This window comes from Argiope bruennichi, chromosome X2 (genome assembly GCF_947563725.1).
Source record: "Argiope bruennichi chromosome X2, qqArgBrue1.1, whole genome shotgun sequence".
Lineage (NCBI taxonomy): Eukaryota > Metazoa > Arthropoda > Arachnida > Araneae > Araneidae > Argiope > Argiope bruennichi.
Genome location: NC_079163.1, coordinates 117,623,360 through 117,637,294, shown reverse-complemented (window position 1 = coordinate 117,637,294; position 13,935 = coordinate 117,623,360). Strand labels below are relative to the sequence as shown.

The window sequence follows — 13,935 nt, the reverse complement described above, 5'->3', positions numbered from 1 at the left end:
TGTTTTCTTGTCTTAATGTACGATTATTATCTTGACTCATATATATGCTTTCTTGTCTTAATGTACGATTATTATCTTGACTCATGCTGAATGTATTTGATTTCATTTTCTTAAAATAAAAAAGTGAACGAATAAAAGTTGTAAAGTGAGTTTTGCTTCATGCTGAGATACTGCTAACTAAACATAAGAAAATTTTTGGTATAGATATGAAATTTAATCAGTATGGTTAAGATTTGGATAAGGACATTTAAATTAAAAATAGAAATTCTGTATCTAATCTAAATTGTAGGAGAAAGTATTTAGCATATTTTTTGCCTCAACGTAGACTGTTTAATTTTTAATTAATTACTATAACTTCTGCATTAGGTTAACATACTCAACATTTAAACATACTCAATGTAGAAGTGTAATTTTTCAAGTAGAAGTGATCTGAAGACTTAATCACAAACTGAACTCAATCATGAGAGAAAAATTGAAGACAAGCTTGACAAACGAGACAAATTTAATAGAGTGGTGGAATAAGATGGACCTATCTAGAGCAACCTACTTTCTCTTTCGAGATGAAAATTATGTCAGAGACAATCTAGTAGATGCGATGAATTTTGTTAAAGAGAGAAAAAAATATTTTTTCCTCACATACAATATTATAGCAAGATGTAGAAAATGTAGGCCAAAATTATGTAGCATATAAATAACAATGCCATTTGTTTTATTTCATGGTAACAAATAAAACAAATTCCAGGGCCGTCTTACATTTTAGGGCCCTGAGATAGAATAATTTCCATAACTAGGAATTTCAGTACTTATTATTCAATAAAAATATCTACCAAATAATATAACTGAGGCGAAACAGAAAATATATTATCTGATTACTGCCTTACAATTTTGGAAATTGATCGTTTTTCGAAGTAGGATTTCAAATATCAACTTCCCTACCGCTAATCGTATGTTAGAATAATTTTATTGGCTAAAAATTGAAATATTTTTTTCAATTTTATGTAACATATTTTTATTTAATGAAAAAGTATAATAATATGCTTAATATTTAAATTAATTTAATGAAACTCCGTGCCTTAATGAACATTTTACACATTATTAAGTATAAGAAATGTAGTAATCAAGTCAATAATTTATATATATATATATATATATATATATATATATATATATATATATATATATATATATATATATATATATATATATATTTTTGGTAAAAAATTAAACAAAAAATCAGTATAGCTAATTTCATAATGGCTTCCTGGATTACAACCTGTTTAGTATTAGATAAAGGACCCTGGGCAATTCGAATATTTAGAAAAGAAATATGCATATCTTTAAAAAAATTTACAGTTTATTTTATTTATTTATATATTTTGAATTGAAAGGTAGATAAATGAGTATTCACATAGTCGAATATTGTTTGTTAAAAAACACGCTATTTTGAGTGAGACCGACTTCACAGGTTTTCAGAAAAATGTCTTCACATATGCTTTCGGATTCATTTTCATTGGTTTTCTCCTCCAGAAATATCAAACGAATTTAGATTTCCAAGTAATATTTCAGATCTTCCCATCAACTTGTAAACTATAAAAAACAGCTTCGAACTTTAGATTGTCATCTAGTAGTCACTGTGAAGACAAGTCTTTTTTCTGAAATTCCTAGTCACTGCTAAGGTCATCGTGCAGAATAATGAAAATTAATACGTTTTGAAATTCTTTATTTCTATTTAACAACTCTTCCAGCAAAGGAAACATAAAATTAATACATTTCTGTGTTGTTATGCTGGTTTATTTTTCCCTCCGAGTTTATTACGACCTCAAAAATGGTATTAATTCCCAAATGCTCAGGTGCAAAACCAAAGACTGTACCTATTCTCAAACATCTTATGTGCTAGTATATCATCATCTGGCACATTTCTCAAAGCTGCCGTTTCCTCCTTTTAGTAGAATGATCTCAAAAATAATACAAATGCTGGTATTACCTCAAAAATGATATTCATTTCCAAATATCTCAGTTGCTAATGTATCAACAGCTGGCATGTTTCTCAAAACTGCCATTTCTTCGGTTTACTAGTATACCCCCAAAAATTCCACCAATTCACAAATTCTCGCATGACTTCAAAATGCTCCTAATTCTCAAACATCTGAAATGCTTTAATATTTGGCACATTACTCGAACTATTGTTTCTTCATTTAACTGATTCGAGAGAATTACATTGCTTAGCATCATTTGACTTTTCAGTAGTAGAAGTGGATATTTTCAGTACACTCCAGATTTCATGATAAACAGTTAAAAGATTAATTCGGATTATTTTAATTTGTTAACACGGCATTCATTATATTAATACTGTAATTTGCTACTGCTGACATTTTAAATACATCCTATCCTTTGATTAATAATGCAAATGAGTTCGACAGATAATAAGCAGTGCTATACTTTGGATAAAAACAATTCACAGAGAAATATATTAATAGCATTGAGTAAAAATCAGATTATTAGTAAATTTGACTAAATCAGTTACCAGTGGTCCAAATTGAAAGATCTTGCTTACTAAAGTGACTGGCTGAATAAAAAGCAAACTTTTTAAAAAGTCTGATTAGTAGAGAAATTATAGAGCTATGTTCCCTTTTCTTCTAGACTTACTCTTTCCCAAAATTCTTTATTGACTGTTTTCTTTTAATGCGGACATTTTCAGCTAGAAACAACCTGGTATTTGAATCACTATTGCTTGGATTGATGGTGGCTTAAAAACAAATATTTTCTTTGAAGGAAAAATAATCTAATAACAGTTTGGAATATTTCAATACATACGCAGTGGATTTTAAAAGTGATTTTTGAAAAGCGAAATTTTTTAAACTTTTAAATTCTTTATTTGATAATTTAATTTAAATTTCTTAGAATAGACTCCAAATAAAAATCAGAAGATGGTTTTTGGAATCAAATTTTGTAAAAGTTGTTCAAAGGCTATTTCCTTTTTAATTTTTTTGCTTTATCTGTTAATTAAAATTATAAAAACGAAATCAATAAAAAAATTTTTAAAATAAAAAAAGAATAATTTCTCAAAAAATTAAATAAATGGCAAAAAATCAGGTCACTTATAAAATTAAGTATCAGTATTATTAAAACAGTAAAAATGAAGAAATTCTTATATTTCATAACTATCGAATTAATCGTGTAAATCTGAACATATATCAAAATTCCATCGCGTTTTCATTGACAATGAATTCAAAAAGGGTTTCTATCAATTCTCACAGCCTTTATATTCTCTCTGACGCAATCCAACTATGAGATTATCAGTAAATGCATTAATTTCTGTCAATACAGCTTTATTATTAATAGAAATTCTCAGTGAATAGGAAAAACTTCACGACATATTACTTTTTAAATTACATCAATCATTATTGAAATCTGAATGATATCTGGTACGCCTTTCAGGCCACTAAAAAACTAGTCATGAAAAACAGTTTAAAGTGTCTTGCAAAAAATTTCAGGTTATGCATCATCATCAATCTTTTTCACTTGTTCTTTAGTTCCGAAGCTAAATTCCATTCACAATGGCCTGAAAATAAAAAGAATATGCTGCCCTTGATTATGGCGTAGTTATCAAAGAATATCTCGTTGCAAATTATTTAAACATAAATATCGACCAACATCAAAACATCACAAAAAACTTTCTTTTGTCTATTTCTATTCCATTTCCGATTTGAAAATTTCATGTAAACGTATCGACATAAATGATAAAATTTCTCTAATTCGTAGTTCTAGGAACTGCTTTGAAACGATATATACTAATCAAAAGAACGGGTTATTGAATCTTGGATCAAAATGTCGTCGTTATTAAATCAAAATGTCTTATGTTACATTTTCCAAAATATTAATTAATGAAAGACAAAGACACTTGGTTGGCTAAATCTGTTATCAAATGGTTGTACATGTTATGTTACTGTGGTATAATATCAAAAAATTCCAAAGTGGTTTCAGCTGTTACATCAAAATTCTACAAGTGTTGTTTTTGATTTGCGGCATTTTAATTTTAAAACGACAATATGATAAACTACACGTTTTATTCATGCAATATGATAGTGTAGGTCAACGTTTTAAACATATTTCATTGTCTTTTTATATAGTATTATGATTTTTTTAAATTTAAAGCAAAAATACAAATCAATTTTGAAATTTAAGAGCTTAAAAAATTTAAAATTTTTAATAATTGAATAACATTATAGGATAATTAACGCACATTTATTGTAATAAATATTCTTGAGAGAGTAACTATAAACAATTATTTCGTTTTATTTGAATTGAAATTACAGAATATATAATGATAAAATATAAATTTCTTTAGTGGGTCTATTGCAATATTTTAGATCACTTTGTTGTGATTGACGGAAATAGAAATGAAAAATGAATTGCCATCACCGTAATCATTCTTTTGGTTTTTTTCTTTTTGGGGAATTTGGGAAAAAAAAACAATTCTCGAATTTTAATTTCACTTTTTAAAAAAACCTGTTTTGATTGTAGGGCCGTTTGATTGTAGATTCTTATTATAAGGCAGTAAACAGAACTGAAGACTGAAAAGTGAAAACGCAATTCATAAGAAAGAGAGAACAGTTTCAGGATAATTTTGACACCTTTTGCGTTTTCCATAACAGTGATATTTCGTGTCCCCTTTCCATATTTATCCTTTTCCTTTAATCTACATAAATATGCATCATATTTACATTCTTTTAATTTGATTTGTTTTTTATTAGGCGATATGAGCATTCCAAGATGCATTTTGAAATGTATCTGGCCACAGAAATAAGCTAAATAACAGATAAAGTGATAATAGCCACGAAGGTTATTATAGCACCTACTACATTCTACAAGTCACTCAACGTATACTGACGTCACGGATACGGTTCTTTAAGCTGTGAGTTCACCAGAGTCACCAGTTCAACAACTGCTGAGGTTACAATTACTTCGAGCTCACTGGATCCTTGTATCATTTCCCTGATTGAAAAGTAGGTTTTTACTACGTTTTAAAGCATATTTACTTTTGAATCTACTGCTCATGCATGCATCATTTCTAGTCCTCATATTATATCCTAAATGTTTTTGTTTTTTTAAAAAAAAACCGTGTTTTTATATGTTTCTTGTTCTCTAACCCATCCGTCAAAAGGTTAATAACTGTTTCATTTAAGGTTGTAGGTCTGTAGTCGTCTGATACAAAACAAGCCCTTTGGTTAATATAACATTTTTTTTTTTGTTTGTTTGTTGGAGTTCTAAAAAAGAGAAATCGATGTGTTAGAAGTTCAGAGTAGGGGTTACTCAATGGAGTGCTTGCGGTACTATACCATTTTAGCATCGAAAATAACAAGAAAATGTTGGTACCTGGCCTGGCGGTAAGATTTCAAGTTCGAAACCAAATTCTGCCAAAGATTTGTCTTGTATACCATAATAAAATGACATATTAACTAATAGTATGATAAAGAGGCTTCACTCTGCTTCATATAGTAAAGCAAATCTCTAAATATCATCAATAGTTAGTTTTCTGGTCCTTTGTGGTGCAATGGGATTTTATAAATGTTTCAATAAAAAAAATTCGCATTTTGTTGGGTGTATTAAAATTTTGTCACTGAACTCCTTTGAAGAAGAACCATTAAAATGTTTATTTCTAATATGGATTTGATAATTAGACATTGACGAATGTTTTATTAATCAAACGGACACTATCTACAACTTACATTAAATGACATCATGTTTGCTTAGAATAAGACATTTAAATATTCTCTCTTATTTTGAGTTGAAAAAGCTATTAATTCTAAAATTATTCTAAACTTGAATTTTCTTCTCATTTCCACATTTTTTTTAAAGATGGCAAATAGCATATATCCTAAAAAGAAACTTTATTATAATATGTCGTAAAATACAATTCTTTCATAAAATACTCAAAAACTGTATAGAGAAAACTATGTAGAAGTTTATCTCCTCACTTTTTTAAAGAACAAGAAAGTTTTCTAGATCCTAAAGTGCTGTCTCACTTTATAGTTCACAACTTTCTTCGTAGATCGTATATTTGCTTAATCTACCTTTTCGTTTGAGATCTAAGAAGGATCTACATAATTCGAAATGTTCAGTGAGATGAAAGGAACTAACATTCATGCTTATCAATCATATGTGAAATTCAAATTTTCTGAACTTCCCAAGATGGAAAATTGGTGTTACGTGATACCAATGAACAATAAGAAAATTTATTGTTTCCGATATAAAAATGACAGTAAAATATTTCTGTCACGGGCTTTCTGTTCTAAGATCCAATAATCTTTCTTATCTTATTTTCTAGTTTCAATTTCTGCCTTTTTTTTTCTACCAAATTCAGTTTGACACTTCAACTGCTACTTTAGATGCCGAAATGCAAAGCATGGAAACATGTTTTATTCAAAATTACATTTCGGTATTGCCGACACCTGGGATCGAAAGTAAGGATTGACAAAAATAATTTACAACATGAACAAATTGAAACAAAGTGAATTTAGATCCTTTTAAATAAAGTATCGCGCATTTTTTTTCTCAGAGAAGAAGCCATTAATGTTTGACGAGGGACTATATTCTGGAAGTAAAATCGCAAATGAAATACTCTGGAGTTGTTTTTGCGCTGTATTTTAAGAGAGAATGCCTACATCCTTTATATTTAAAAAAAAAAAAAATTAAATTTCTTTTTGAAAATGATCAGAATTTTCCAGAACGTTTAACTGGATGCCTTCAAGGCATCATATAGTCTATCTATTTTGTCTTTGGTGTAACACAATTCTCTAGCTTCATTTAGTGCCTGCAATAATAGTGAAAAAAGAAATTCTAATTAGCTGCAACTTTAATAACCAGCCTGATATATAGAGTTGCTTGCTTTAAAGCGCATACCACTGATGAAGTAGTAAGGTTTTAGCTCAGGGGTCAAAAGGTTGCAGGCTTGAAACTCAGGATAAACAAAGATCTTCTCGTGGTTCCAGTAATGGTATGGCCCAAAGGCATGTGGAGTTTGTGGTCGTTCACATAAAGGTTGTCGCAAGAATCATCTGTGATTCCCACATATTTCCTAATTAATCGACTCCTTTTGGGGGGAAGTTGGAGAGGGAGTGCTTCCTAAGATGTCTTCATCATCATTTGATCACCGTTCAAACTTAAGAAATCACCTCCCCCTCCCCTAACTATTACTTCTTTTGCTTCAAGTCATTTAAAATAGACTAAATCTATGATGTATCTTGTATATTAACCGTCATATTACCTCTTTAATTTATAAAAGATGTCCAAATATCTTTCTGAAAGCAGTTAAAGATTTTATTTTATTAAATTAAAATACGAGTTAATTTTTAATTCTTCCACTTTGTAACAAAGATGGTATTTTTACAAGTTGTGCCTTTCTTGCTTTGAAGGCTATGAAGAAACATTTTTTTCCTGTGAAAAAATAATACCAATTAGACTCGAGTATTCAATAACCCATTAGAAGATTAAGTGGTATAGAAACTATAAAACGGTCTGAATCAGTCGAAAATGTCTTTTCAATAAATGCTTTCCTTTAGACAAATAAAAATGCAACTCTTAAGCTAATTTTAAGGGGAAAGAATCGTTTTTAGAGAACTGTAATAACTATCTTGGGGTATCTTGATAATGATTTCTTCAACTCTCTATTTAAGCTATTAAATCTCAGTAGTAAAAGCTGAAAGATTTGACTCAAATGTCTTTCGGGAAATAAACGATTTGTTGAACTTGCTCTCAAATACTTCAATAAAATTATCAGGTTATGAAAATAACTAATTTAATAAAAGTAGTTTTTACAGACTTTTATTAATTTACTAGAAAACAGAATTTTTATTTTTATTTTAGTCGATTTTTACTTTTTAATCTTTAGCTTCTTGTAATTCCTTATTATTGATATTATGAAATCTTGATATTTTTTTTTCTCATACTCTTTAAGAGAAGAAGCCACGGTATGGTAACAAAATTCAATTAAAATAATCGATAAACTAGCAAAAGGGTTTCAAAATTAGTATGCATCAGAAAATGGGAAGAAAACCGATTATAAATTCGAAGTTTATACACAAAACAAGTTAAGTTAAATAAAAGTGTTAAAAGTTAAAAACAGATATTTCAAAAATTTCTTGGCAACAAGTTTTTTTTTTTTTTTTTTTGTCAAAACCGATAAAAAAAATTTTTTTCGTTAATATAAATCCTTCTTTAAAAATTTTTTAAACAGTTCTAAAATTAAAAGTTACATCAAATTATGTAAGATCTTTATCATCTTTCTAAAACACTTCTGTGAAATTTCAACACTATTGAGATTCAAGATATTGATTATACTCAATATTTTACCAAAAACATTTGCTGTTTACTGCTTAGTAATAACTTTATTTTGCAAGGAATTAGTTGAAATTTTAAGGTCTTAAGAAATTTGGTTATAAACTACGTACTTGATAATGTTCTACTTTACTATTCTCTCATATACGAAATTTAAAAAAAAAAAAGATAATATTTGTAACCGTCCGAAAATTCAACATCGAAGTTTGTATGAATCTCAGTGTTTTAGGGCTCCAAGGAATTTCTGAAGAAAAGAAAATCAAATTTCGTTTGATTGTTTGCGAATACAATGGCTCAAAAATACAAGAAACTAAAAAGGCTAAAATTCGGTAATTTGTTTTAACTCCTAAATTGAAAACTTCTGTTAAATTTTGAAGAAAGTCTGTCAGTTGGTACTTTTGCAAGTGAACCTAATAAAAACCCAGACTACTAGATGGAAAAAAATTTGGCATATCGCTTTGTTCTAGAATTGTAATTTGCGTCAGTTTGGATTAAATTCATCAAAGCGCTGACTATCAATCCATCTTTATATTCACGTGGACATGAACACAATAACTGAAAAACGCAACAATCTAAGTGGGTGAATTTTTGTACATGATATTAACACTCAAATTATAAAATGTGTTTACTTTTGAACTGAATTCTTCAATAAGTAGATTTTCTGTTTGTTTGTTGGTTTGCATGTCTCTCTACGTGTATGCTGACATGATAATTCAAAAGCAATACAAGCAGTTTAAATGAAATTCACCATTTGGTTTTGTTTCCAAAATTGTATGTAGATGTAGATGCGAAGTTTTGAACCTAATCAATAAAAAGAATTTAGCCAAAATGAAACCTCTATTCTTTTTATTACAGGACAAAATTCATCGTTTTGCGTGCAGTGGAAGGAGTACTTTCTCTGGTTTTTAAATTTTAATAAGTTATCTTTGTTAAATTTATTATAAAGATACTGGGATTTGGAAATATTGCAAATTTGTATAGAAAAATTCTTATTTCATGTTTTAATTGCATATACTGCATGTAACATACTTGATATCTGGAACATGTAGATATATAAAATGATTTAAAAAGTGGGGATGAAAATTTCAAACATTTCAGAAACATAATAAGTAAATGCTTTATATAATAAAATATGGTATAATGGCTATATTGAAGAAAAATATTATTTACTTAAGGTAAATTTTCTCTATGTACTTAGTTTTTAACTAAAGATGAAGATTTTCTTTTGATATTTCACTTTCTTTAGCGAAATCTAAACCTTTCTTCAACAGACTATGTGAAGCATGTTTGTCATTATTTTTCTTCTTTCACGAATGAAAAGTACAACAATCCCGCATCATAACAATTCCTTAGATGCTAGAATAGATACTCGAATTGATAACCCACAGACCAGCATTGAATTTAATGATTCAAGCGGAAAATATAAACTCATTTCGAAAAATTGCTTTAAAGAAATATTTAACAAATATACCAGAGATGTACTTTACTAAAATGTTTCTTCTTTGTAGGATATTGATCGTAACATTATTTTTTATTTTTATATTTTAAATTATTTTGCACTGACTGAAATTATCATTAAAAATGACGCATATATAGGAAATATAGGAATTTTCATATACAGATGAGTATATATATATATATATATTAAAAGAATTGTCTAAAATTATTGATTAATCATCAACATTTACTCTCATAATTTTCTAAATGTTTCAATTTGGCATAGCAAATTTTATTCTCTTATGAAAATGAAAAAGCTGCAAAGATGCAGGGTGAATTAAAAGTCCGTAGAAAATTTTAAAACCATTAATTAACAGACGGATGAATGTAAAAGCTTCAGAACTTTTGAATCACCAGCATGTATAAATATCTGATTCAGATGGATACACAAATACGCCTTCTTTAATAAATCTTACATTATTAACTTTATTAACTGCGTAGATATTGAGATATGTTGTTTATGTATTATAGAATAGAATACAACTTTTAGACGATTTGCTTGATTGATAACATAACACAATGGCACAAGAGCCAAATTTGGCCTTGAAGCGGTATACATGTTGAAAGCAAGACTTTAAATTCAAGCAGCCTTGTAGTCTAAAACAACTTCTGAAAGCTACTGTTACTGGCATCAAATCTCTTTAATATTTAAAGATTAACTGTAACCTTTAAAATGACTCAATTACAAAGCGATAACTATTCTGAATTCCCTGACGATTAAGCAAAGAATATTAATCATTAATGCACAGTCCTCTAATAAAAATAAAAACTGCGAAAAATTGCATAAAATGTTTAACAAAAATTTCAATTTTTCACCTTCTCATTTAGATACAGAGAAGTTAATTGACTTAATTTTTTAATGATAATTTTAAATTGATTTAATGTTTTATTGATAAAATCGAATTAGAAGTTCAATTGAAATATTATAATAATTGCGTGCAAACATTTTATAGTGTCAAAATATTTTCAGGCATCAATAAATTCAATCAATTTTTAAATACTCTCTATCAGGTATTCCATTTGTTGGAATCAAAATTTATTTATATTAATCAATTCCTCGATAATTTAGAAAATTCTCATCAAGAATACATGAGTGTACAATCTTTCAAAATCTAGATTATTAGGAAGTGAGCGATAAATTGATAAATCTGCCATCTTTATAAATATGAAACAAATAAATTATAAGCCTAAAAAAAGGTTGGAATTTCCATATCAGTGTAAAAACTGGAGCATTTAATTTAGACTTCTGCAAAATTCATTAAATATTCATTCTTAAACTATAAATATAGACCATAGTCTAATGAAAAATGTTAAAGGAAATGCTGCATTGTGTCAAGAAAAACTTTTAACAAATTTGTATGATTTTTGGCTAAATGATAGATTTCAACTGCATTTCCAGATTAGTTAAAATCTTTCCCCAAAATCTGTACCTAACATTCAGCTTTAAGTGAGCATTTCTATCATGCCAAAAAGTAATTTTGGTAGTTTATATCCATATCTCTCGAAAAATATGTACACGTGTAAAGATGTTGGTGCTGACAATTTTTCATTAAAGGTATTCTCTTCGGCAATATATATATATATTGTCTTTTATTGTAGATTTTTTTCAAGATTTTTAAATGGTTTCAATTTATTAAATAGGAATATAGCTTATTACCAATCTAGAATTAAAATTTTAATTTATGATCATTTTGGAATGTTAAGAACAAATCACTCGGAAATAATAGAGAAAGAACCTCAAACCAGTGAAACGAAGTTTTATAGCTTTAAAATAGGAAATATTTTAAAATGCAATAGATAACCACTGATTCTGTATTTCGCGAACACATTGGAAACAAGTGGCCAAATAAAGATAGTAAAAGTTACTTGAATTTGAAAAGTGCGTTTAAAAATTATTTATTAGATTTGTATATAATCGCAAGTTTTAAGACCAAAATGACATATTCAACAATTTTATGCTGTAGTAAATGCAAGAAAACTAGTTTGCCTTAAGTATTAAAAAAGCTAATGCAAAACCAATGGAGTGTATAAAACTTTACAATTCAAGAATTTATTTTTTCAAAATCAGGCCGATACATTCTTAATCAAGAAATGTTTCAATATAACGTCAGCCTAATTTCGAAATAATTTCATTAAACTTAAGCTAAAAAGTCTTAAAGAGTAAATTCAGTTTCATTGATATATTTCCTGATATATAGGTGAAGATGTAAGTATGGTTACTTAATCTACTCCATAAATACTTTTACTAGTTTTAATGAAATATTCGCAGCTTAGAGAAAAAATATATTGCATTCAACAGTTTCAAATGAATTTTATTTTTCTTTTATGACATAATGCATTATTGAAGTTTAAGAAAAGATTAAGAGAAAAAATTAAAGATACATAAATATCAAGAAATTTAAAAGAATTAATGCAAAATGAAATATGTTGAATGAGCCTATCATTGATGATTAGTACGATATTAAACGATTTCTCTTTTGTTTTCATAGATAAATCAAATAAAATTATTTAAGATAAATATACAACGTCATCATAAAAAAATTGTTTTAAATAAATCAGAAAAAAATCTTTTATTTAATGAAATGAATTCTGTAGGTGCGTGTTTTGAAACAAATCAAATCCGGCAAATTCGAAGAATTTCAATGTTTTCAGAAAATAATTGAATATTTTCAATAATTCGCTTAAAGATAAAGCAGTTGTTCTATTAAATAAATTAAATCTAATCAGTATTTAGGACAGTCAATTTTAAAATAATGCATAAAGGGAGAAAAAAAAAGAAATTATAACTTTAACGATATAAACTTCTAAAATTATATGCGTTGAAATAAATTAACTACAACAAATTCAGAATTTTCCGTGATTTTAGAAACTTTTCATAATATCTCTTAAAACATCTTTTCCATTTTAAAAATGCATTTGAAAGAGTTACTTTTAAGCATTAAAAAACTTTTACCATTCATTAAAAACTATGAAAAAATTAAATATATACAAAGTATTATAGGAACATTTCTAATAAAAAATTAAATGTAATAAATTTCTAAATCAAGCATTTACAGTTCACAAAGTTTTAGTAATTTCATAATATCTTTTAAAATTTGAAACAATCTTTACCATTTTAAAAACATTACTTGAAGCTAACAAATTTTTATATGATCGACAGTTCAAACAAAATATTGGAGTTAAGGAATGGAAAATAAAAAAAATGTCTTATGAAAAAATTCATACGTGAAAAATGAACTGAATTATAATAAACATAATGGGAACATTTTTGGTAGACAATTTAATGAAATAAACTCTAATGCTGTGTCTGTTAAAATAAGTCAAGCAATACAAATTCGCAGAGCTTCAGTAATTTCAGAAACTCTGGACAACATCTCATTAAATTTAAATTAGCTTTTCCCATTCTAAAAACCATTGGAATCTACTTAAATTAATTATTTTTGAAATTCTTTGTAAGTTCAAATAACTTATAGAAGTCAAAAACTAGGTTTAAAAAATAAAAATTTTAAGGCATAAAAAAAATTCTTACCATTCGTGAGAATTGCAAGTAGGATCTGAATACATAGCGGGTATAACAGGAACATTTTTGATAGAAATGTAATAAGTAAAGCTTTTGTCTTTCTGGGGTCTGACAAGAAGAGTAGTGAGTTTTCATAGATTCCGTTCGCCGGTTCCTTCTGACGTCACTACCTGGCCACTATCTGATTCGCTCACGTCCGTGTTTGTCCCCCTCTCTGTGTCTCCCCTAGTTTAGCAAGCAAACAAGCTTTGAAAAATGATTCGTGTATGATATGTTAGAATTTTTTTAGGGGGTGGAAAGGATCGGAATACACGTGGACACGATATCAATGTGCATATTTGATTCGATTACGCAAATTTTTTTCATCTGAGCATTTTCAAAAATATAGGCGAAAGCTAAGACTGTTTGAAAAATGCATTGCCCAATCCTTGAATATCAATTCAAATTCGGCGAAAACATATTCTATATCTCTGTAATATAAAATATGGACAACCTATAAAAGCGTTTTATTCTTTTATATAAATGTTATTCAATACAAAAGATGCATTGAAAGTTGAAAGTAATATTTATAAAAACACTTA

The 13,935-nt window shown here is 27.7% G+C and overlaps 1 protein-coding gene across 1 annotated transcript in view; it reads right to left on the bottom strand.

Annotated features, from left to right (window-relative positions):
• The window catches only part of LOC129960780 (uncharacterized), a 46,499-nt gene extending 33,053 nt beyond the window's left edge, over positions 1 to 13,446 (bottom strand). The window contains exon 1 of the mRNA XM_056074418.1: positions 13,364 to 13,446. Within this exon, the coding sequence (XP_055930393.1) occupies positions 13,364 to 13,418 (55 nt within the window). The 5' untranslated portion in view covers positions 13,419 to 13,446. The remainder of the gene's footprint in view (positions 1 to 13,363) is intronic.
• Positions 13,447 to 13,935: the final 489 nt, after the last annotated feature.